Source organism: Aulonocara sp. 'chitande type north' Nkhata Bay, linkage group LG1 (assembly GCF_057382095.1).
Source record: "Aulonocara sp. 'chitande type north' Nkhata Bay isolate Kocher_YH1m ecotype deep benthic linkage group LG1, A_spYH_male_GT1.1, whole genome shotgun sequence".
Taxonomy (NCBI): Eukaryota; Metazoa; Chordata; class Actinopteri; order Cichliformes; family Cichlidae; genus Aulonocara; species Aulonocara sp. 'chitande type north' Nkhata Bay.
Window position 1 is genome coordinate 6,325,083 of NC_141344.1, and position 23,129 is coordinate 6,348,211.

Consider the following 23,129-nt stretch of genomic DNA (forward strand, 5'->3'; position numbering starts at 1 on the left):
AAGACATTTAAAGCTCTTCTTCGGATGTTGGCCTTTTGTTCTGTTCTCTGTCAAGATCATCCCACACTAACAACGCTGTGGTCCAGACCCTGGGGAGGCCACTCCATCACTAATAGTGTTCCATTGTTTGTTATTTTGGCAAGAGCTCCAGTACCACTGGGTCAAATGCAGCTCCAAAACATGACAGAGCCTCCACCGTGTTTTACAAATGGCTGTAGACACTCACTGTGCCTCTCTCAGTGTCGGGGTCTGTACAAATTGATCATTTGCATCAAAAATGAGCATTTTGTGCGTGTGTCATTCATTCTCGTTCTTCTGTAATTCAGAATATCTCAGCATTTACTCCTTGTTTCCATTTCTTAACACCCATCGATTAGCACCATTCCTGATGAGCTTTTGGTAAACAGTAGATGGATGAACTAAAGGGTTAGATAAATCTCTCAGGTCCTATGTTAGATCTTTTCAGGGGTTTTCCTATTGCTTAAGAACATGGCTTTTATATAATGTTTATTTTCTGTAGGCCCACATCCTTTTCTTTTGCCCTTCACTTCTCCAGTTTTCTCAGATACGTCAAAGGACACACTGCACAACATGCAGAGATATGCCCGGGTGCTCCGGTGAGTCCCAAATAGCTGATAGCTTTCTCACCCCATTGTTGCAACAATACAATTTTATGCTCATCAAACTGATTCAACTAAAGAAATGAGACCAAGTTATGTGTTTTTGTGACAAGCTGCTAGTAACAAAGTACCAAAGAGATACAGTTAAAAATGTTTTGGTTCTTTACTAAGTTGTCTGCTATGTGTAGACACAACACTAGTTAATGATTTGAGTTAATAGCCTTTCTTTTGCTTGAATGATTCATAGGTCAGTGTTAAGTGGCTTAACAAACAAAGAAAAAATTCCTGGGAACATTGTCAGGTACAAGGACTAGACTGAAAATGAGTGAAAAAGCAACCAAAGACCAAATAAACACTTGAAAATACCTTCAGAAAGCCTGGAGAAATATTGCTCAAGGACATCTTAGAAGCAAATATTAACGAATCAGGAGTGAACCAAGACTTTTGCTCAGTACCTTATCAGTACCTTTATTTTTGCTGTAAGCATTCAATTTCAGACATGCAACAGATGCTATTTGTATTCCAGCTGCATTGTGTTGTTTACACCCGTCGACCCTTTAATGCACTGACATCTGTCTGTTTTGCTCTGCTGTTTTGATCATTCAGGATACATTTCACATATAGTGTTACTCGGGATGCATTTTAAAGGTTACTGCTAGATTGACGCTAAAAAATGAAACAAGTTCACGGTTTGTGCTGCAGCCCACAGAGATGCACAGACTCCACTGGAAATGGTGTTCTTACACTTCGGGTTTCCTAATCGACCTGTTAACCACACAGACATGCTGCTGGAGTGAAAATGGGTGTTCTCTAATAATGTGTGAATGCGTTTCCAGTGGTGCAAAATGGATCTCAGAAAAAATTCCATATACTGTATGTAGCAGAGGGGATCACGGAGTGTGTGCATTGTAGCTTTCAGTCTCTCTAGACTGTTTCTGTTATGTCCTATGTCCCTTTTCTTGATAATCCCAAGTGGAACTTAGTTCAAACAAGTGGCAATCTGAGCCCTCGGTGTTGTATCTTTACAGGGTCAGTGACAATGACAGAAGTACTCTGACTCAAAAGAGCCTGAATTTCAAACACACCATAAATAATCGGATCCCTTGGATCTATTGATCATTTGTGTCCTTCATAGATGACTTTGGTGAAAAGCCTATAAAGTGTTGATGTGGCGTTCACTCAGAGTTGATGCTGCAGTATAATTATATGCTGCACTGTTTTTGACCATGTTGCTGCATTAGGCCAGATTTCCACTTGTACTCCCAAAAACTTTGATCTTTTTAGAGCCAAATGACCTCGTGTTTTCTAGTGTCATTCAGCTTTATCTAACTTTATTCGACATTCTAGGGCCTTAGAAAAAGTAAGAAACAGCCTTGGGAATTGGAAAAAACAAACTACAACCCTTGTCAGATTTCCTTCTCCCATTGAGTGATGAATGGCCTGTGATCACTGCTGGCCAGATTTCATACCCCAACATGAAAACATTTGTAGTTCATTTTTGGCAAACAAATATTGACAGTATCATAGAAACTGTACCTATGTGATTACTAAATGTGCTTTGAAAGGCATGTTTAATGAGAACAAAGCAAGGGTCCCAGTGAGCAATGAAAGCATTTTTCCTGATAAAATTCAATTTCTCAGTCAGACCTGTGTACCAAAGATGTTAAGTAGAAGCTGATATGCAGTGTGGTCAGTTAAGGTCAAGGAACACATGCTTTTCTTTGATGGGAGCTCCATCTGAATTCTGCCGCAGGCATATACTTAATAGGCTTGTGAACTTCAAAGCACCAAATTTGCCTTTGCCCCGTGTACGCCATTTGTTTTTAAATCAAAGTTTTAAAAGGAAAAAAAAATCCTTGTTTATTCACATAGTGGTGTCAGACAGGTTACCACATAGAGTGACCAACGTATAAGAAAATGGTGCAATGCAGTCCTTCATCTCTGGTGCATTTGCATATGACATAGGCATAATTGGTCACACTTTGTTTGGCTAGCGTATCAACGAGTCATAACAAAATGACATCATTGCTCCACGTAAAAAGGGTGGTGTTGTAAATATTCACTCTGGAATTGGATTGGTTGAAAAAATTGGCTTAAAACTGATTACTATTACTATTTGTCACATAGTAGATAAGTAGTAGTCATGTAAAAATTTTAAGAAGATGGATAGATGGCAATTTACTACATGTGAAGTATATATATATATAATGTGCAATTGGTGTTCTATGTCATAGTAGAAGATGTAAATGCAGAACTATATCTTTTATGGTTGTAGATATCCTAACACAGAGACTGATGAACAACATCTTTGTCTGTATGGACTGCCCTTAATACCTACTGATTTTACCTACCACTTGCTAATGCTTAGTTCTATAAATATTCTAAACATGTCAGAGAATGAATAGAAGAGGCACGCTGATAAGTGAATGTTTAATTGAGGGAGGAGAGAAAAAAAGAGTCCATGAATGGATGAATGGAGATCATGTAATGTGGAGTGGTCCAAAATTCACAGATCGCCTGCTGTTTCTACATTAGAGTACAGCTCCCTGGTTTCAAGGGCTTTTACATAGCTAAGAAACTTTGTTCAGATGTTATCGAGGCTATGCATACACTAAAACTGTTTGTAGTTATTTATGAACATTTGAAATTTAAGGCTTTATCCATCCACTGACTATATGATTTTACCAAGGGCACTGGGATATTCCCTTTGAGTTTGGCTTTTGTTTAGTACATTGCTGGGTGTTGACCTTATTAACACAAAATCGGGCTTCAGCGTGACTTCATCAGGCAAATCAAGACAACCTACACCCAGGACCCTATTAGTATGCTAATAAAGTCACTTCTCTAATGACTGCTTAGCAATTCAGTGGATTTTGTCTTTGCTCTGCTAGTACACACAAATGAGGGAAATACTTTCTTAGCATGCACGTCCACAAACGCATGCAGTGCTAATAGTTTGCACATTTATTTTTCATGTTTTTCAATGCTAGCAATTATTTTATAACCTCCCCTCTCTCCCTGTATTGTCCAGGTCCACCTAGTGCAAAGAACTGATTAATAAGTTGTTAAAATGCAATGTAAATATGAGGAATGCTTAAGCATGGTTAATAGTGTATTATTTGGATTTCACTTTCAGCATCTGATTCATTTTGAACAAATTCTTTTATCTGCCTGATTGGTGTTTGATATATATATATATATATATATATATATATATATATATATATATATATATATATATATATATACACTGAACAAAAATATAAACGCAACACTTTTGTTTTTGCTCCCATTCCCCATGGGATGGACGTAGAGACCTAGAAAAGCACAGTGGGGGGGACTGTGGAGAAGGCAAACGAACTCAACAACTTCTTCAACAGGTTTGACCAGCCCACAACCCCCCCACCCTCACCCTCACCTTCACTACAGAGTCCTCTCCCCACTCTCCTGCCTCCCTCGCTTCCCCCCCTTCCTGACACCATGACACCCCCCTCCTCCAATCCCTCTCTCAGCAGCAAGACATCTCCCCCCCTCCTCTCCTCCCAAACATCTCCCAGTGTCACAGTGGATCAGGTCAGGAGGCAACTGAGGAAGCTTCGCCCCAGAAAGGCAGCAGGCCCAGACAAGGTGTGTCCTAGGATGCTTAAGGCGTGTGCTGCTGAACTTGGGGAGCCGCTACAACGAGTCTTCAACCTCAGTCTGCGACTGGGGAGAGTGCCCGCCCTATGGAAGACATCCTGCATCGTCCCGGTCCCCAAAAAGAACCGGCCCAATGAGCTGAATGACTTCCGACCGGTGGCACTGACGTCACATCTTATGAAGACTCTATAGCGGCTCTTCCTCAACCTCCTCCGACCACAGGTACAACATGCCCAGGACCCACTACAGTTTGCATACAAGGCGGGTGTCGGAGTGGAGGATGCCATCCTGTACCTCCTACACAGAGCCCACTCACACCTGGATGGGGGAAAAGGCACGGTCAGGATCCTGTTTCTTGACTTTTCCAGTGCCTTTAATACCATCCGGCCCTGTATGCTTCAGGAAAAACTGAACAGGATGGAGGTGGACCCCTGCCTGGTGGCTTGGATCTCCGACTACCTCACCGACAGACCACAGTACGTCAGGCTGAAGGACATCACGTCTGACACTGTGGTCAGCAGCACAGGAGCACCACAGGGAACTGTGCTGTCCCCTCTTCTCTTCACCCTGTACACCTCTGACTTCTGCTACAACTCTGAATTATGCCATATTCAGAAGTTTGCAGATGACACGGCCATCATGGGGTGTATCTGGGATGATCAGGAAGAGGAGTACAGAAGTCTGGTGAGGAACTTTGTCGCATGGAGTCACACAAACCACCTGCAACTCAACACCTCAAAGACTAAGGAACTGGTTGTGGACTTCGGGAGGTCCAGAGAAGGTCCACTGCCGGTTCAGATAGAGGGGGAGGAGGTGGAGGTGGTCAACAAGTACAAGTACCTCGGGCTGTGGGTGGACAATAAACTGGACTGGTCATGCAACACAGAGCACCTGTATAAAAAAGCCCAAAGCCGACTGTACTTCCTCAGGAGGCTGAGGTCTTTTAACATCTGCAGGAAGCTCCTGAGGATGTTTTACCAGTCGGTGGTTGCTGGAGTACTTTTCTATCCTGTGGTGTGCTGGGGGAGCAGCACAGCAAAGAAGGACTCATCCAGGCTGGAGAAACTGATCAGGAAGGCTAGCTCTGTGGTCGGCATGAAGCTGGACACTCTGGTGACAGTGGCAGAGAAAAGGACATTAAAGAAACTGCTGGACATTATGAACAATGCCAGGCATCCTCTGCACACGGCCATAAACAATCAGAAGAGTCTGTTCAGTGACAGGTTGCTTCTCCCCAAGACAAGAACTAACAGACTTAAAAACTCCTTTGTCCCACACGCCATCAAACTGTTTAACTCCTCTCTGGAGGGGAGAGGGAGGGGAAACAGGAGGACAAAGGAGGGGGGAACAACTAAGCTGTGCCTCTTCACCTCACTGTGCAATACCTTGTGCAATACTTTTTGTAAATAGTCAACAGTGCAATAGACTCAATACTTGAAATGTGCAATTCACTTGTATTTTTATTTTTTATTCCTATTTATTCTATTTATCCCCTTTGTATATTTTATTTATATTTGTCTCTGTATTTATATATGTGTGTGTGTGTGTGTGCGTATATATATATATATATATATATATATATATATATATACATATATATAACATAACAATTCTGTAACTGTAACTTCGGTCGTTGCTGTGCTTTTTGGAAGTCGAATTTCCCAGAGGAACCCACCCGAGGGATTAATAAAGTTCTATCTTATCTTATCTAAAATTCATTCCAGATACACAATATAACCATCCCTCCCAAACAGTGGTCACAAATCAGTGTGGTAGTGGGCACATCTGCCATATTGAGATAATCCATCCCACCTCACAGGTGTGCCACATCAGGATGCTGATCTGACATCATGAGTAGTGCACAGGTGTACCTCAGACTGCCCACAACAAAAGGCCACCCTGGAATGTGCAGTTTTTTGCGCTATTGGGGGTCTGGGGACCCAGAACCGGTCAGTATCTGGTGTGACCACCATTTGCCTCATGCAGTGCAACACATCGTCGCATGGAGTCTATCAGATTGTCAATTGTGGCCTGTGGAATGTTGCTCCACTCCACTTCAATGGCTGTGCGAGGTTGTTGGATATTCGTGGGAACTGGTACACGCTGTCGTATACGCCGATCAAGCACATCCCGAACATGCTCAATGGGTGACATGTCCGGTGAGTATGCTGGCCATGCAAGAACTGGGACATTCTCAGCTGCCATCTGCCCTGAACAATGTGAACCATGATTCATCCGTGAAGCGCACACCTCTCCAACATGCCAGACGCCATCGAATGTGAGCATTTGCCCACACAAGTCTGTTACGGCAAAGAGCTGGAGTCAGGTCAAGACCCCGATGAGGACGACGGGCATGCAGTTGAGCGTCCCTGAGACGGTTTCAGACAGTTTGTGCAGAAATTGTTTGGTTGTGCAAACCAATTGTTCCAGCAGCTGTCTGGGTGGCTGGTCTCAGACGATCTTGGAGGTGAACCTGCTGGATGTGGAGGTCCTGGGCTGGTGTGGTTACACGAGGTCTGCGGTTGTGAGGCCGGTTGGATGTGCTGCCATATTCTCTGAAATGCCTGTGGAGACGGCTTATGGTTGAGAAATGAACATTCAATGCACGGGCGACAGATCTGGTTGACATTCCTGCTGTCAGCATGCCAATTGCACGCTCCCTCATTGCTTGTGGCATCTGTGGCATTTTGCTGTGAGACAAAACTGCACATTCCAGGGTGGCCTTTTGTTGTGGGCAGTCTGAGGTACACCTGTGCACTACTCATGATGTCAGATCAGCATCCTGATGTGGCACACCTGTGAGGTGGGATGGATTATCTCAATATAGCAGATGTGCCCACTACCACACATTTGGACTGATTTGTGACCACTGTTTGGGAGGGATGGTTATATTGTGTATCTGGAATGAATTTTAGGTCTCTACGTCCATCCCATGGGGAATGGGAGCAAAAACAAAAGTGTTGCGTTTATATTTTTGTTCAGTGTATATATATATATATATATATATATATATATATATATATATATATATATATATAGTGACTGTTGGCGAACTGATACAGCAGCACTTCAGGTACTTGTTTTACAGTGCTGTATTATTGTGCTGCACCTGTAACACGTGCTGAGTATCATGTCTAACTCTTGCCATCTCTTCTTCTACAGTACTCAGTGGCCTCTGCTCCAATGACTGCCCTGAAGGTGTTAAGGTAAGATATTGTGCTTTGTTTTTTCACTTTTCTAATGATGACATAGAAAAGGTGTTATGTTCTTATATGTCTGACCACAGATATATCTGTCTATCCATTGCACTTATCTGTGTACATCATCGTCCTCCAGAGGTTGCAGTCTTCCAGTATTCTATAGCAGGAAGAGAGATGGTACAGCTGCTGGCCAAACTTTACATCAGTGCAGAGCATCAACTTTATATTTAGGAAATTAGCAAGGAGGATCTGAATGGGTGATGTGCATTTAAGCTTTAGAGCAGCATGAGCTCTTCTTTATAAGTAAAGCACCTATCATTTAATGCAGCTTTAGAATGTGGGAAAAAAATGAAATGATACGTTTTGGTTTCATTCAGTAGCAGTACCAGAAATGTGCTGTTTATATTTGCTTTTTCATAATGGAGAGAAGTTACAGACCTTCATAATAAATTTATAACAGATATCAATACTTGGTTAACTCCCTGACGACATTATGTAACTTTCTGACGTATCCAAGGCTTCATGTTTGCATCGATGTGATGAGACCAAAAATGTGATGTAAAAAAAAAAAAAAAGAAAGAAAAAGGTAACAATAAGGGATTTTTGTTTCTCATTTGTTGGACATTGTGTAATAGCAAATAAAGGCTTTTGAAATCCTGATGTGATAAAGCAGTTACAGAAACTTACCAGCTGCTCAGACTGATAAGAGCTTTGCATAAAACTGTTGATGGGCTTCTTGCTTTAGATACTGACGAGAAGATGTAGTGCAGTCCTAGAAAGTCTGTTTGGTATTCCCAGTACAAGGTATTCTACTAAGTGCTGATAATGTCCCCTGTACCCATCACTGGACTACACTGCACATTACCAGATGAGGTTGCATTGAGGCAAGTCGAGTGGGGTTGAGCTTTTTGTGTAGGTCCTTTTGGGAAAGCTCTGCATTATCTGATGGCTGCTAATATGAATTGCATTGCAGAATGATAGCTCTTGTAGCTTCCGTTATCGCTTCTGTTACTATAACAGAGACTCCATTCTCCATTATAGCTTGTACCTTTCATTGGTTATCACAAGAATTGCGCTGGCTTGCATCAAAATAGGTGGAAGTTCAGTTTCATGTTCACTTCTCCCTGTTTTTCCTTTTGTCCCTCTCCTGCTTTGTCAGTTTTCTTTGTGTGTGTGTGTGTGTGTGTGTGTGTGTGTGTGTGTGTGGTGGTGGTTGTGGTGTGGTGGTGGGGTGAGGGTTGCAGTGCAGGACCAAATACCTCTTTAGGATTACTTTGGTCACTAGCAGATTGGAAAACACTGGCTTGTCTGCAAACACTAACCATGTATTGGGCAAGTTGCAGTGAAATTTCAAAATGTGAAAAATGTGCGACACAAACCGGAAACAGAACACACTCTGTCAAAGTAAAAGTTTTGCCTTACTACTGCAACAGTCACATTTGAGTTTAAAGTTCCCATTTGGAATTGTGAAACACTTCTCACAGTTATTTAGTGAGTAGTTGGCATTTTCCATATTAACTAGTTGTATCGCTAATATTATATACTAGCAACCAAAGCAATCAGAAGGAGTTTTTTTTTTTTTTAGTGCAGCGCAATATACCACTTTGCAACCAATTTTACACTAGTGACAGCCCGCAACCACTCACTGACCAGTCGCAGAAAACACACTTTTCCCTAGGGATGGGTACCAGGGGTGACAGTTAGCAGTCAGTGCACAGTGACTACCAGTAACCATTCACAACTGACTGAGAAATAAACATTTTTCCCTCGTGCGTGGCGGTTGCCAGCCGTCCTCTAGGGCTGTGTGAATGGGACCTAACCGTGGTTGTGTCAAGGGCTCTTCAGTGGTGTCTGGTGTCTTGCGTAGATTGCTTTAAATGCCCTTTAAGCACATATGGCTACTCATCGCATGTAGGTGGACAAAGAAATAAACAGAAAAAAGACTGAAACAAAGCAGCCAGTAACATCCACTACTTGTATTGTCTCTTACCAGTGGAAAGCCCTTTGCAAAACACGTTAACTTTGGCATCAGCACAGGCTGCTGGTGTTAGAGTTGTTTTTGTTTTCTGTCTGTCTACTCTCCCGCTCGTTTGTTGTCTAACTGAAAGGTATGATGAATGCTGTAGACGAGTGGAGCTCGTGGCTGTTTCTACTCCTCTCGTCTCCCATCCATCAAACCCCTTTCATTTCACTCTCCCACTCCTCTTCTTCTTAGTCACACCTCTCTTCTGCTGTCTTTCTTTCTTTCAGCCCACTAGTCTGCTCCTCATTGCACTCTTTCCTTTTTTTCTTTTTTTTTACCTCATTTCTATTCCTCTCTCACCCAACTGCTGAGTGTCACAGCATAAAGGCCCAAGTCTCCCTTGCAGCGTGTATGTGTGTATAACAGGCTCATGATTAGTTGATGTAAAGCGAAGGATGGCGCGACAGATCTCTTCATTAGTTGCCATCCCTTCATAATGAAGAGATAATATGAGAGATGAGTATCCACCCACACAGGCACGTAAACATGCAACCGTCACACTCATTTATGCTCAGTCAAATCAGCTCAGTCCGACTTTTGCGTGTTACCTACTAGTGGAAATAAAACTGAAGAATGACTCAAGGTCACTTGTGCCTGTATCACTTCCACCGCACCCTGATTGTTTCTCTCTGTCCTCTTTTTCACCTTCACTGACAGATAACTGAAGTGAAAAGAGATTGCAAAATATTAGCTGTTGTTCGATGTCTTATTTATGTGTCTACATGTGTTTTTTTGTCAGCCTTTTGGTGTGAACCAGCCAGGCCCCTATGTCAAGTACACCACAGTGGATTCTAATGGTTACCTGAAAAATGCATCAGGTAAGACCTTTTTTATTTTTTGGGTGGGGTGGGCTGATCTTTTCCTGATAATTCTAAATAACTCTGTAATGATGTAGAATAGCCAAAATAAGCGTTCATTTCTTTGATATGTTACCACCTCAGCTTTAGCACACCAGCAACAATTATACCTAATACCTATTAATAACTTAACCTTCTGACAGTGACGGCTGTCCTTTGTCTGGCTGAACTCCACAGGTGTGTTTCGGAGGATATTGGAGAAAGTAGAGACTTTGAAGAAGAGGGGCATATTGATTTTTATTTTCTTGTTTTCTCCTTTTATAAGTGAAAATAGCCTTTAAGCTTTTTAGTCTCAAAGACTAAAAAGGCTGAAATAGAAAGGGCAGCTGAAATAATGGAAAATATAGTGCTTCACAAAGGTGCTATAAAGGAAAAGAAAACAAATGAGTTTGATGTGTCAGATCTGTCTCATCTGACCTGTCGTAATGCAGTTTTAAAGTGTTAGTCCATGTTTACAAGTATTATGACTTAAATATGAAACCTGGAGTTACTGCATTGGGTCTGTCTGTGGGATACAGATTTCTTATATTTTGTGGAAGACTATCGTAGAAAAATACTGTGAAAGCTTGCAAAACACTCGGGGCCCTGTTTCTCCTCTGAAGTGCTTTCCTTGCTGAAGCAACACTCAGAAAGCTGTAGCTTCCTCTGTTTTTTTTTTTCCTTTTTTGATTCTTTTTTTCCTTTGGATTTAAGTCCAAGTTACTTGTCTTTCTAGAAAGTGCCAGCATCACACGACAGCTGTTTTCTTGTTGCTGTTTATTTTGTCATGCTGCATCACCTGCCACCCTCCTTATAATTCGTGAAGAATACGTTCATGATCGTATGAGGCCATAGTGACTGTTTGTTATGGATGGAACTGGTTAGGAGAACTGAACTGAAAATATGTCGCCTACTGACAAACAGCTCCACTTCATGTAAGCTCGAAGGACTGTTCCTTGCACATTTCACTCTATTAAATAAATTCCTCTTGAAAGTCATGTCCATAATTACTTGGACAGTGACACAGTTTTTGTAATTTTGCCTCTGTCCACCACCCCGTGGATTATAATTCAAGGGGTTTTACAAAATATTCTGTTAACTGTAGTTTGAGCTGTTAATGCTTAACAGCAATTGAACAAATTAAGAAAAATGTAAATATTGGGATGACGTTTACTTGGAAGAAAATCATTTGTAGTCAGTGACTGCCAAATGCTGTTTCAGTAGCTGCTTAAGGTTCTGCTTGTTCGTGGGTCTCTCTCCATTCAGTTTTGTATTTATTAACTGAAAAGCTGCTCTACTGGTTTGAGATCAGGTGACTGGCTTTGTCTTTGAAAAATATCCATTATTTTGGCTTTGTTAGGAGAGCTGAATTAAATTTCTGTTTCCTGTTGAAAAACAGCTCTTCTTGTATGGTCAAAGGACTATTCTTTCCATAGTACAGCTACAGATGCTTTTGCACTATGCTTTGTTTTTGTCAACCGCTGTCCAATGAGTTTTGAACCCGTTCTCACTCCTGAGGCGTAATATACCAACGATTTGTCACGTCCTGTGGCAGGAGGAACGCGAAAGATGACCTTTTGCATTCTTATGCTACACGCCAGGTTATGGATTAAATCCAGTAGAATGACGCTCCAGTGGTAATACACGTTCCAGCCCCAACCATAACCTTATCCCTAACCTTAACCACGACTTTAATGACGTTAGATAGTGTTTTCCAAAGCGATTTAAGTAAAATTAACGATTCCTAACGGTTCTCATGTTTCTCAATATAGGGACGTGGTGGGTGCCCGGCACCGCAATATACCAACGATTTGTCACCTAGCGTAAAATGTTACTCTTTGAGAGTGAGAACGTGTTGCAGTTTTGCAGCAGTTGGTTTAATCAAAGCAGATAGTTTACACTTAAAAACTTGTACTTCTACCAGCACTTACATTATCAATAAACACTAGTGACCCAGTCCACCTGGCAGCCATACAAACCCATGGCATAACACTGCCTTCACCATGTTTGACAAATGATACAGTGTGCTTCAATCACGAGCTGTTTCTCTGCTTCTTCATGCTTTTCTCTTCCCATCATTCTTGAACACATTGGTTTGTTCTTCCCACAGTGTTTTCAGTACTGTGCCAGATCTTTCAGATGTTTTCTAGCAAAGTGTAGTCTAGCTTTCTTGTTCTTGAGTGTAAATAGTAGTTTAAAACTTGTTGTTATGCCTGTATTTCCATTAATGAAGGTGTCTCTCGATTATAGACTTTGACATTGAGTGTCTTGACATTCAAGACCACATCAGACAGTCTTCAGTCACTCACGTTTTACTGTTTCTCTTACAGGTTTATTTTGTTTTTTCAGCCTAATGTTGGCCTCCGTTATGCAAACAAATTACTCTTTAAACAGTTAATGCAATTCTTTTGAATTAAAGCTGAATGTCTGCACTTCAATCATATCTTGATTGTTTGATGTAAAATCCATTGTGGTGTTGCAAAGAGGAAAAAAAATTACAAAAATTCTGTCCTTATCCAAATCTTACATACCTTAGGGTGGGTGGTATTTTATTAATGTCAGTTGAAAACTTTTGACTCCAGCCGTTTTGATTATATTGCTAAAGCTAGTAGGATCACTGGGTCATGTTATATTTAGCAGCCCATGAGGTAACGAACTCTACGCTACTCTACTGCTCAAGACTAATAAGGGTAGAAGTGAGGAAAAAGAGAGTGATGCATAGAAAGATAAGGGGAGACACTGAGGACAGCAATGCTGTGCTGTATTAGCTACAGTTAACATAGTTGATGTTACATTGTGGGAAGGACAGAGAAGTGGAAGAGGACACGACGCACTGACAGCCTGGGGTCAGGGATATATATAGTCTGTGTGGATTCCTCTGTGCAACATAATTCAATTTTGTCAGGTTTCATTGTTTCATTTGTCTGTTGGCACAGTTGGAGAATATACATATTTAAAGAAAGAGCGGTCATTTCACAGTCTCACATCATCATTATTTCACCACTATTAGACAGCTATAAGCTCCTGTCTATGAAACTGTGCTCAAACGAATCTTCTAATAGCTGCAGAGTTTTTAGTTTGGTGCTCTCTGTCCCAGCCCCAAAACACAGAGTGGACAAAAAATCACATGAACTCTGCTGTATTTGGCTGTTTCGTTCCCTCTCCACACATCCCACTGCTTTAAAATATGCAGTTAAATGGGCGTAGAGAGCAACAGTGAAGAGGGAGCAGTGTGGGGGAGAGAGGAGCACCACCTGCTCTCATACCCACTGCAGAGAAGATACAGAGAAGAGCGTGATACAGACTCCCACTTAATGTGGATGCACACTAAGCTTAGATTGTACAAAGGTTTTAGAAATGTATATGTGGTTACGTTTTTATATTATGTTTAGCAAACAGCATTAAAACACACTGTGCAACTGCTTAACATGAGTATGACCAAGAATACAGACAGCAGGAAAATGGTGAAACTGATGTCATAAAGCAATGTGGCTTTTACTTACTGCTTCTGATTCTTTAAAGGTCTTTCTCAGCTGTGAAGTGTGGTGACTCTTAAACATTACGTTTATCTCTGCTCCAAGTGAAAATCTTTGAGTATTAATATAGAGCCCCAAGGTTTTGATCCCTAAGGTTTTAAATGTGGTCCGGGTCAAGGATCTATGTTCTTCCCACCAAACCTAGAAATCCAGCATGCCTTTTTTCTTTTTCTTTTTCTTCATAAACCTCAGCTTGCATTTAGGTACTTTATCGTGTTCCACGTAATGTGAAAACCGTGTTGTGAAGTGACTAGTTGTAGTAATGAACCAAAGGGAGAATTATCAAAGACCTTCATAGCCTAAGCTCACTGCAACAACTGTCCTGTTTTGATTTCTTCACACCACTTTCAGTAAGTCATTTTCAGCTGCAGCAGGCAGCTGAGGCAAACCCACTTGAGTTCTTTTCAGCATAAATCACTAGACACAAACAGTTAGAGACTAGATGGACATAGTGCAACATTTAGCAATCAAAGAGCCAGATATCTTCCTCAGGAATTGTTTGTGACAAAAGCAAATGTTTTGTAACTCCTAGAGGTCTGAAGAAGACTATCACGTGTTTACCGCTTCGAATTTAAGATTAAGCTATTTTTAAATACTGTTGAGTTTTTATAGATTCTTATTCTAGTGCAAGGGATGATGCATACAGTAAGTGTACCATAGTTGATCATAATTCATGCTACAGATATGGTAATAAACCCAAACTCTTTCATGGCTGATGTGGAACTGGGGAAGGAAATCAAAGCAATTTTCGTCAGATAAATGTGAAAATGTTTCTCAGCACTTATACAAAGAGAAATGCAGCAGTGAGTGCTAATACCATGTAACTGTGAATCTCCTGTGACCCCCACCCCTCAGGGAGTTTTGCTGCAAGTCATCTGTATTTCTTGTTTTTTAAAGCCAAAAATTCTAAATAAGACACATACAGAACAGAATAAAATAATCATAATGAATAGCTCCTTGCTTTCATGTTGGTCCATGTGGTCCTTCTAGTTCGTAAGAACATGGTGACATTTTGTTCACTCAGCCAGTACATCTTTGTCAGTAAGAAGTCTCTGGATCCCCAGACAGTGCTCCTGGTTTGGGATGTTCATAAAACAGACTCCCATGTATTTAGAATATCCTGGCAGTATTATAGCCTGTCCATCATAACTCCAGCTTATTCTTTCAGTGTGTGTTAGCTTGGAGTGTACAGAGAGAGAGGAGGAGGAGAGCACAAGTAGCCAAAGGCTTTGCCGGCACAACTCCCCAGACGCCTCATTTAACAGCAGCAAAGTGCTGCCAGGGAGCAGGCGTGTGTGCATGTGTGAGTGAGTGTGTGTGTGTGTGTGGTGATTTAAAGTGTATTTATTCTGTAGCTTGTAGCTCGGGGAACAGCCAGCGAGGCTGCCAGAGATGAGCAATGATGGGGTGCACACAAACACACACATACACACACCCACAATGTCTGGGGCTCTCCACCGGGGCCCAACGATCTTCACTTACCCTTCACCCTCCTGAAAGGGAAAGAGAGCAGAGAGGAAAGGAGAGATTATAAAATGCTAAGAGATGGAGAAAGGACTGAGGAGGCTCAATAGGGGATTGAAATTCCAGTAGAAAATAGGAAAAAGGAATAAAAGGACAGAAAGAGGGGAAGCAGTTACTTATAAGAAAGAAATACTAAGATCTAATCAGAAAAGGAGGCCGTTTGGATGAAGATGGGAGAGGAATAAAAGCAGGGATGGTAGATGTATATGGCAAGTTCAATCAAGCACATGGGACTGCTTTGTGTGATATGAAAATGGCACAGAAGGAAATAATTATTTTTGGACTTTTCATAGTATTTTGCATCACAGAGCATTGTTTTGCAAGTAGCTTTGAATGGACCACATCAGTAGATGTGATTTTCAAACTGTTAATTTCTTCCACGACAGAGGTCTAAATCATCAGTTTTAACACAATGAAGAAAGATGTCATGTGGATTTGTTCTTGTAAGTTACAGAAATAGTTCCTCTTTCCAATAACAATAAACTGACTGAATCTGGAAAAGCAGTTTTTAAGTGCAGTTATTGAAATTGCACTTATTTTTCCAAAGATATTTCAGGGTGTCAGGTTGATTCATTTAATGTGAACATTTTCAAAAATGTAATCATACAGTTTTTTTTCTTTATCGATTATTTAATGGTTTCACTGGATTAATTGGTCCAGCCCACTTGAAATCAAACTGGGCTATACTGTATGTGAACTGTGACTTAAAATGAGTTTAACTTCCCTGTACCAGAGCTGAGGGGAACATCGTATATACTCAAAAACGATATAATGATCATATCACCCTCTAATCTGATTAGATTGCACTGCAGTATAATAAGTATGTGTTCATGTATTTATCTTTTATACATTCTGCAGTGTGTGCATACTGTATTTCTATATGTGTTCTGTCTGGGTAGCAGCATGTGCATGCATGCATACCCTAACATCTGTCTCATTGTGACCTTGTATGTATATTGTACCAGACAGTGGTGCGCCATGCCCCTTACTAAGCAGGTTGGATAGATGAGCATGGGCTGTGATTCTGACAACACCACACCTCATTATCAACTAACTCCTGCTGAGACACAGAGGGAGTGAGGGGGTGGAGATGAATAGTTGAAGTTATTCATTAACAACCTTTTTAATCCTTTTTCTCCTCCACTCTGGACACTGCATTGTGTTCCTCTCAGGGTCCCAACTTTAGACAATCAGGGGACAGAGTTTGAATATAATGTGCCTCTATTAGCATGATCAAAACTGCAGTGTCAGGAAAAACATGCTTAGAACACATGTAAACATTTTTATTGTGAGCTCCAGTAAATTTGTTGTCTTTACATGCAAGCTGGGGTCAGTTCACCTGCTCCTGGTGCTGCTGCTCTGAGTTTTACTGCTTTTTTTGTGGATTTCATTGACTGCAACAACAGAAGCAGACTGATCAGTTTAACTCTTGATGTGACCTAACAGTGAGCATGAACACCACAGCCTGCTCTGCACCAGTGCAGCATAGTGCACCATTGTCAACTTCTGTCAACAGTACAGTAGACTAACCAATTTAGTCTTCAATGAACTATACTAAACTGTGTAGTATTTTCATACAATCTTAAACAATTTCAAATTACTATGCTTGAATTGTTTTATGAAAAATCTTCGGCACAACACCATATATAGATCCTATAAATTATTAAAAAATCTAGCATAATTTGGAACCGTACCCAAGCTTTAAATTGATAGTTGACTGAATTTCATTGAGCAGTCCTTACCTTTACTTCGGCATCTCTTATGAATCTATCGAAAATGAACATTTTTTTCTCCCTAAGAAAGTACAGCCCATCTGCCTTTATCTCACAGATGTAGGGTGGCTGTGGCTTAGGTGGTAGAGCAGATCAGCTACTGATCGGAAGGTTGGTGGTTGGATCTTAGGCTTCCCCAGTCTGCATGTCAAGTGTCCTTGGGCAAGGTACTAACCCCAAATTGCCTTCCGATGCGTTCATCGGAGTGTGACTGTGTGTGAATGTAGATTAGTTTGCACTTGTGAATGAGGCATGTTGTATACGGCGCTTTGAGTTCTCCGGGAGAAAAACGCTATATAAGAATGGTAAATGGCCTGTATTTGTATAGCGCTTTTACTAGTCCCCCCTAGGGACCCCAAAGCGCTTTACACACCCAGTCATCCACCCATTCACACACTGGTGGAGGCAGCTACAGTTGTAGCCACAGCTGCCCTGGGGCAGACTGACAGAAGCGAGGCTGCCATATCACGCCATCGGCCCTTCTGGCCAACACCAGTAGGCAGTAGGTGAAGTGTCTTGTCCAAGGACACAATGACCGAGACTGTCCGAGCCGGGGCTCGAACCGGCAACCTTCCGATTACAAGGCGAACGCCCAACTCTTGAGCCACGATCAATCCATTTACCATTTACCATCCATGTACTGTGATCCAAACTGCAAAGTTTGTGTCTGGTGATTTGTTAAGCTGTTTAAAACATTTTCATTTACCTGCCAATTCTAAAAATCACTTTGCTCGTCTTCTGTAGCACTAGCCAGAGCCCTCAGCTAGATGCTGAGGTTCCACAACAACAACGTTATTGACAACTTCAGCATGAATGCATCCCAACAATGAGAAGAGGGGAAAAAAATCTGTGGGTGCGGGTGTAAACGGGCCTTGGGATAACATCATTTACTTAATACTGATCTCCACGCCATTAGCTGCAAGCAATTCCAGGCTGCAACACACAAAACAAACTATTCTTTTTTTGTGTTTGTTTTTGGTTTATTTTGCCACTCTTACCAAATTCAATTTTGAAGTATATGTACTGTGTGTTTTCGGTAAACGGGCGCATCAGCTGCTTTGATGGTAGTAAACCACTCTGCAAGTATAATTTCTTTTGTGTCTTCTGTGGTCAAGCAAATTTATTAGTTTATAATTTAAATTAAGGGTTTAATGGCCTTAGTATCACAACAGCAATCAGGAGTCCGCACTTTCTCTGGGACGTGGTGGAGGACGGTTATTTTTTAAACAGCTTGTCAATGTCTTGAAAGCCACCTGTGAATTTCTCAGCTGAGATACAGTGAGATAAAACAGTGCTTATACTCTAATCCAAATTATCTTGGGAGCTTGAAAGATTCTTCTTATTTTGGGAAATAAACTAAGAAAATACCATCACTCTCATAAATAAATTTGATGGAAAACTAGCTATAGTCCATGCCCATAACTCTTCATTACATTAGGTTGTTTCTGCCAGACATATTTTGGCCTTTAGTCTCACCAAGCTGGAAATTGAAGTAGAAAGAATAATGTTATTATGCTAACAGGGAATAAGGAAAGCTCAAGAGTTCTTCACATTGTCCAGACAGTGCAGTTGTGTCTATAGTGTCAAAGACTATTTCCTTTATGTTCACCACGGACAAAGAAAGAAAGGGACATTTGAGAGCAAAGTAACAGGAAAGGCAAAGAAAGTGTAAGGAAGGAGTGCTCATAGGGAGAAGAATCGTAGCACGCCCGCATCAATGTGGAGCTCTCGATAGACTGTCCAATTAGATTAATGAGTCCACGGGATTAGCAATTACACACACACACACTTTCATACTTAACCTTTAAAAAACACATGTTCACCTGCAGCAATTCATCCAAAAACATATTGATCTTAACCTTTTAAATGTTTGTTAAAAAAAAAAAAAATCCAAAGAAATTAAGAAGAGACCTCAGAGAGAAAATTATGTGAGTGCTGACCTGTCCACTTGGAACCAGTTATGTTGCTTTTTGCTGCATCACTCTGATTCCTCAAGCAGAATCCTAAAAGCCAGCCCATTTCACTTGACGTCATACTGATCTATGGGCAAGTGTACCCCTGTTCTCAGAGACCTCGTCAGGTCAATAGTGCAAACCTTTTCTCCGAAAATTTATTGCATGGTATATTGAGGATAGACTTTAAACACACAGTGAGAATTCATAATACTGGGAGAAAGATAGGGGAGTAGGTGGATGGGAGAAATGAAAAGGGTTAAAAAGGGAGAAAATGAGAGGGTGCAGAGGACAGAGCCGCAGAGAGAAAAGGATAGGAGTGAAAATGAGGGTGGAACAAAAGACAAAGATAAGAGATGCAAGTGGCGAGAGATCAGAACCGAAGATGAGAGAGGGAGAGAGGAGAAGGAAATATTGGTGTGAAAAGAAGAGAGGTAGCCCAACACCGAGATATGGTGAATTACTATTGATCAGGCTTAGCATATTTTTTCTCGTCTATGTTTTTCACTCCTTCACCTATCTCCCTTTGTCTCTTTCCTCTTCTCACCCATTAATCTCTCTTTTCTGCAGCTAGTTTATTGGTACCATGTATTGTCAAGACTGTTTAACTTATAATATGCTTCTATTGCCTACCTGTCTGTTGTCCTGTGTGTTGCTAAACATCCTTTGGTTTCCGTGAAGCAAGTGCTCATACAGTATGCATCGAAATGGATCATGAACTTTTTCACAGAGAGTAAAACTAATCTCAGGAAGCTACAGTGTGTCCTTCAGTGTTTTTGTTCTGAGATTTTCTCAGTTTGTTGGCTGAAGAAAGTAACTTACCTAAAGCAATGATATGGTTCAAGCAATATGACTGTAATGATTGTAAACGTGTCCTCATTGGATCAAAAATGTAACTTCCTGCTGAGGTAAATGCCTGTACAGTTAATAAAACCATCATATTCTTTGTGTTTAGTGGGAGTTAATAATTATTAGTAGACTAAACTGAGATGGGTGGGAACATGATAAACATTTTACCTGCCATACTAGCCTTATCATTTATAACAAAGCTCCACTTAGGTACTCCATCATAGAGGCTCTGGTGTCAGTTGTTTTTGCCAATATCATGTGTCAGCAAAGATTTGTGCAGTGGTACAGAAAATTGCAAAGACTTATGTTTTCTGTCATAATAGAAAAGGCAGTGGCTAAATATAAATGGATTTGGAAATGATCAGCTTAAGAACTTATCCATGGAGACAAGTGCACATTTAATTCAATTCAGATTTGTTATTAAGAGTCCACTGTGTCTTGCATCATCAGCAATAATATCTGTAAACAGACCTACAGCGCTGCACCAAGCAGCATGCGTGTGAACTGCTGGTAGAATATTATTCTGCAAACAGAGCAGTATTTTAATCTGTTGTAGTGTAAGTAACCTGGTACAGGAAGAATTTCATATTATAGACATGTATTTCATGCTGTAGGAAATGTTCTTAATTTGAAGAAATCACCTCTGTTATCCAAACTATACACTGTTGTTAGGTCAAATGTAAAAGTCTGTATCTCATTTCTTCTCTGTGTGCCAAGAACTTAAAATCCCTCAACCCCAAAACACAACTGTTTTTCGGACTCTGCCTACAGCCCTGTGATATCCCAAATGGTGCATTTCTAGAAGAAGTTAGAAGTTGAGGTTTTGGCTGCTGTCTTCAAATCAAGGGTGTCCAGTGCAATAGGGCTGTTCAATATAACGATATATATCGGATGACGATATAAAAACGTCTATCGTTTCGCAAAATAAACTGTTTACGGCAATATTTTTTCATCGTTTTGATGGTCACTGTAGTGGCTATATTCATTTCTTAAAGTTCTCCCTTTCTGGACAAGCGCCTGTTTTTATGCGGTGTGGTTAGCAACAACGACGGTAACAGCATCGCGTGTCCGCTTGTTTATGTTCCACATAAACCTTTCACAATAAAGCTCAAGATCCTGTTGAGACTTTTCAAAATAAACTGAATCACGTGAAAGAGCAGATTATTTACGGATGAGAATTAAAAAAGAGCTGCCAAGTGCTAAAAAATAAACCTTCGACTCAAACGTTAGAACAGGCCTTTCCCCGCAGCACGCCGTGTAATAAATACTCACCAAGAAAACGGCGGCCATTACAACTTATGTCTAAAAATGTATCGTTTCATACATCGGTTAAAACACTCGACTCCAGCTACATGACGCGCAGCTGGAAACACTTCACGCAAGACGAGCTCCCCGAGATTCACAGAAATTACAGAAAATGTTACATTTTTGTGATTTATATCGTTATCGGGACGATAGAATTCTTATATCTGGATATGAGATTTTGGTCATATCGCACAGCGCTACAGTGCGATGTGAGAAATGTTGACATTGATCTAAGTCGAGACTTATTCACAACTGCGTGGTTTATTTCTCTATTCTAATGATTTCAAAATCAGATCTCACTGGATCATTTTCATAATATCAGAAAAAGCAAGCCACTATGCAAGCAGTTAAATTGTTTTTCTTAAGTGTGCAGTTGAGGGGGATTGCTGTAATTTGAACACACCTGCCAATCATCTGCATTGATTATAACAAAACTCCATTTAAGTATCTAATGTTGACATGTACTGTAACTTAATGACGACGTTAAACTTTTTCCCCACATGATGGAAGTTTGTCAATCCTAAGAAGCAGACCTGTATTTTTAAATGCACTCAGCACTGGCTGACAAAACTTTTTGCCAACTCTCAGGTTTCTCCTCCTTCTGCCAGTCTTGAAGTGCACATTTATCATTCCAGACAAAGCACACTGACTACTCACTTGTTTTGCTGGGTAGTACTATTGACTTAATTCATCTTGGTCTGGTTTCCAAAGTTTCTCATAACAAGAGAATTGATGAATGCTTCCATTTTGAGAGAATGTATAATAAGGAGGTCATCCATCCAAGAACATTATTCATAACTGTATGCTCTTTTGGTTCATCAGTAAAACTCCCAACTCTTAAATGTTTTCAGGCTTCTTAACTTAAAAAAATAGAGTTTATTTTTGATTCAGGCTGAATACTTCTCATTTGAATCACATTTTCTTCAGGTGTTTTGTAGCTTTATTTCATTTCTTTCTACAGCTGACATGGCTGGGAAAACTGAAGTGAATACATAAAATTTAAGAAATTTTACATGTCGTGGAGCTACACTGTATTTTTTTAGTAAAGGCGAGCAAGCAAGAGTGATGCACACTGTCTTTAGGTCTGTTGCTTCACACATGCAACCATGCTTCCATTTCATTCATCATGTCATGTCAACATGTTGTTTTATTGCTGTATCATTTGAGAGAGAGCGCAAATCTAGATGGTGATAAAGACAGAACAACTATAGAGCCCATTGCCACACGTGTGGTAAAACACAAATCAATGTTCAGATCTTGACACCATTGTAGGGCTCTGAAGGGGGCTCTTCAGGCCAGGTGTAGTGTGTGTGTGTGTGTGTGTGTGTGTGTGTGTGCGCGTGCGCGCGCGCATATGCGCTTCTGTCCCTTATGGCTCCACCCTACATCTCGGCAATTTGCTCCTTTTATCGCCATCAGGGGACCAAATGGTTTCTATAGCGACGGGCACCAGGAAGTTCTCAAAAAAAAATGTTTCGTTTTTGAAACCCCAAGGAGTGAGAGAGAGAGTGTGTGTGTAAGTGTGTCGGCACTGCAAGCCAATTATGTTTATGACCGTATTTCTTTCCTGTATGAATTTACTGGGATCATGATATTGGTGCATTTTTCATTTTCCCGTGGAAGGATTTGCAGATGGTGTGCTGTTGCTTTTAACAGTTGTGTTTTACACGTCTGATGTTCAGATTCCTTATTTATTCTTGATTTTTTTTTACATCACTTATTGCCATCTTGTGCCCGTACACAAATTTGACTCTGTTTCAGACTGATAGACATGACATTGTTATTCTGCATGTGCCTGGCCAGAGGTGGTAGAGCCCAGAGACAGGATGTGTCATAAGATCTCGGCAGATGGACACACACAAACGTGTTGAAG

The 23,129-nt window shown here is 40.8% G+C and overlaps 1 protein-coding gene across 1 annotated transcript in view; it reads left to right on the forward strand.

The window, feature by feature from the left end:
• The window catches only part of itfg1 (integrin alpha FG-GAP repeat containing 1), a 159,014-nt gene that overhangs the window by 108,400 nt on the left and 27,485 nt on the right, over positions 1-23,129 (forward strand). The window contains exons 13-14 of the mRNA XM_086305605.1: positions 7,422-7,465; positions 10,222-10,300. Coding sequence (XP_086161731.1) covers positions 7,422-7,465; positions 10,222-10,300 — 123 coding nt within the window. The remainder of the gene's footprint in view (positions 1-7,421; positions 7,466-10,221; positions 10,301-23,129) is intronic.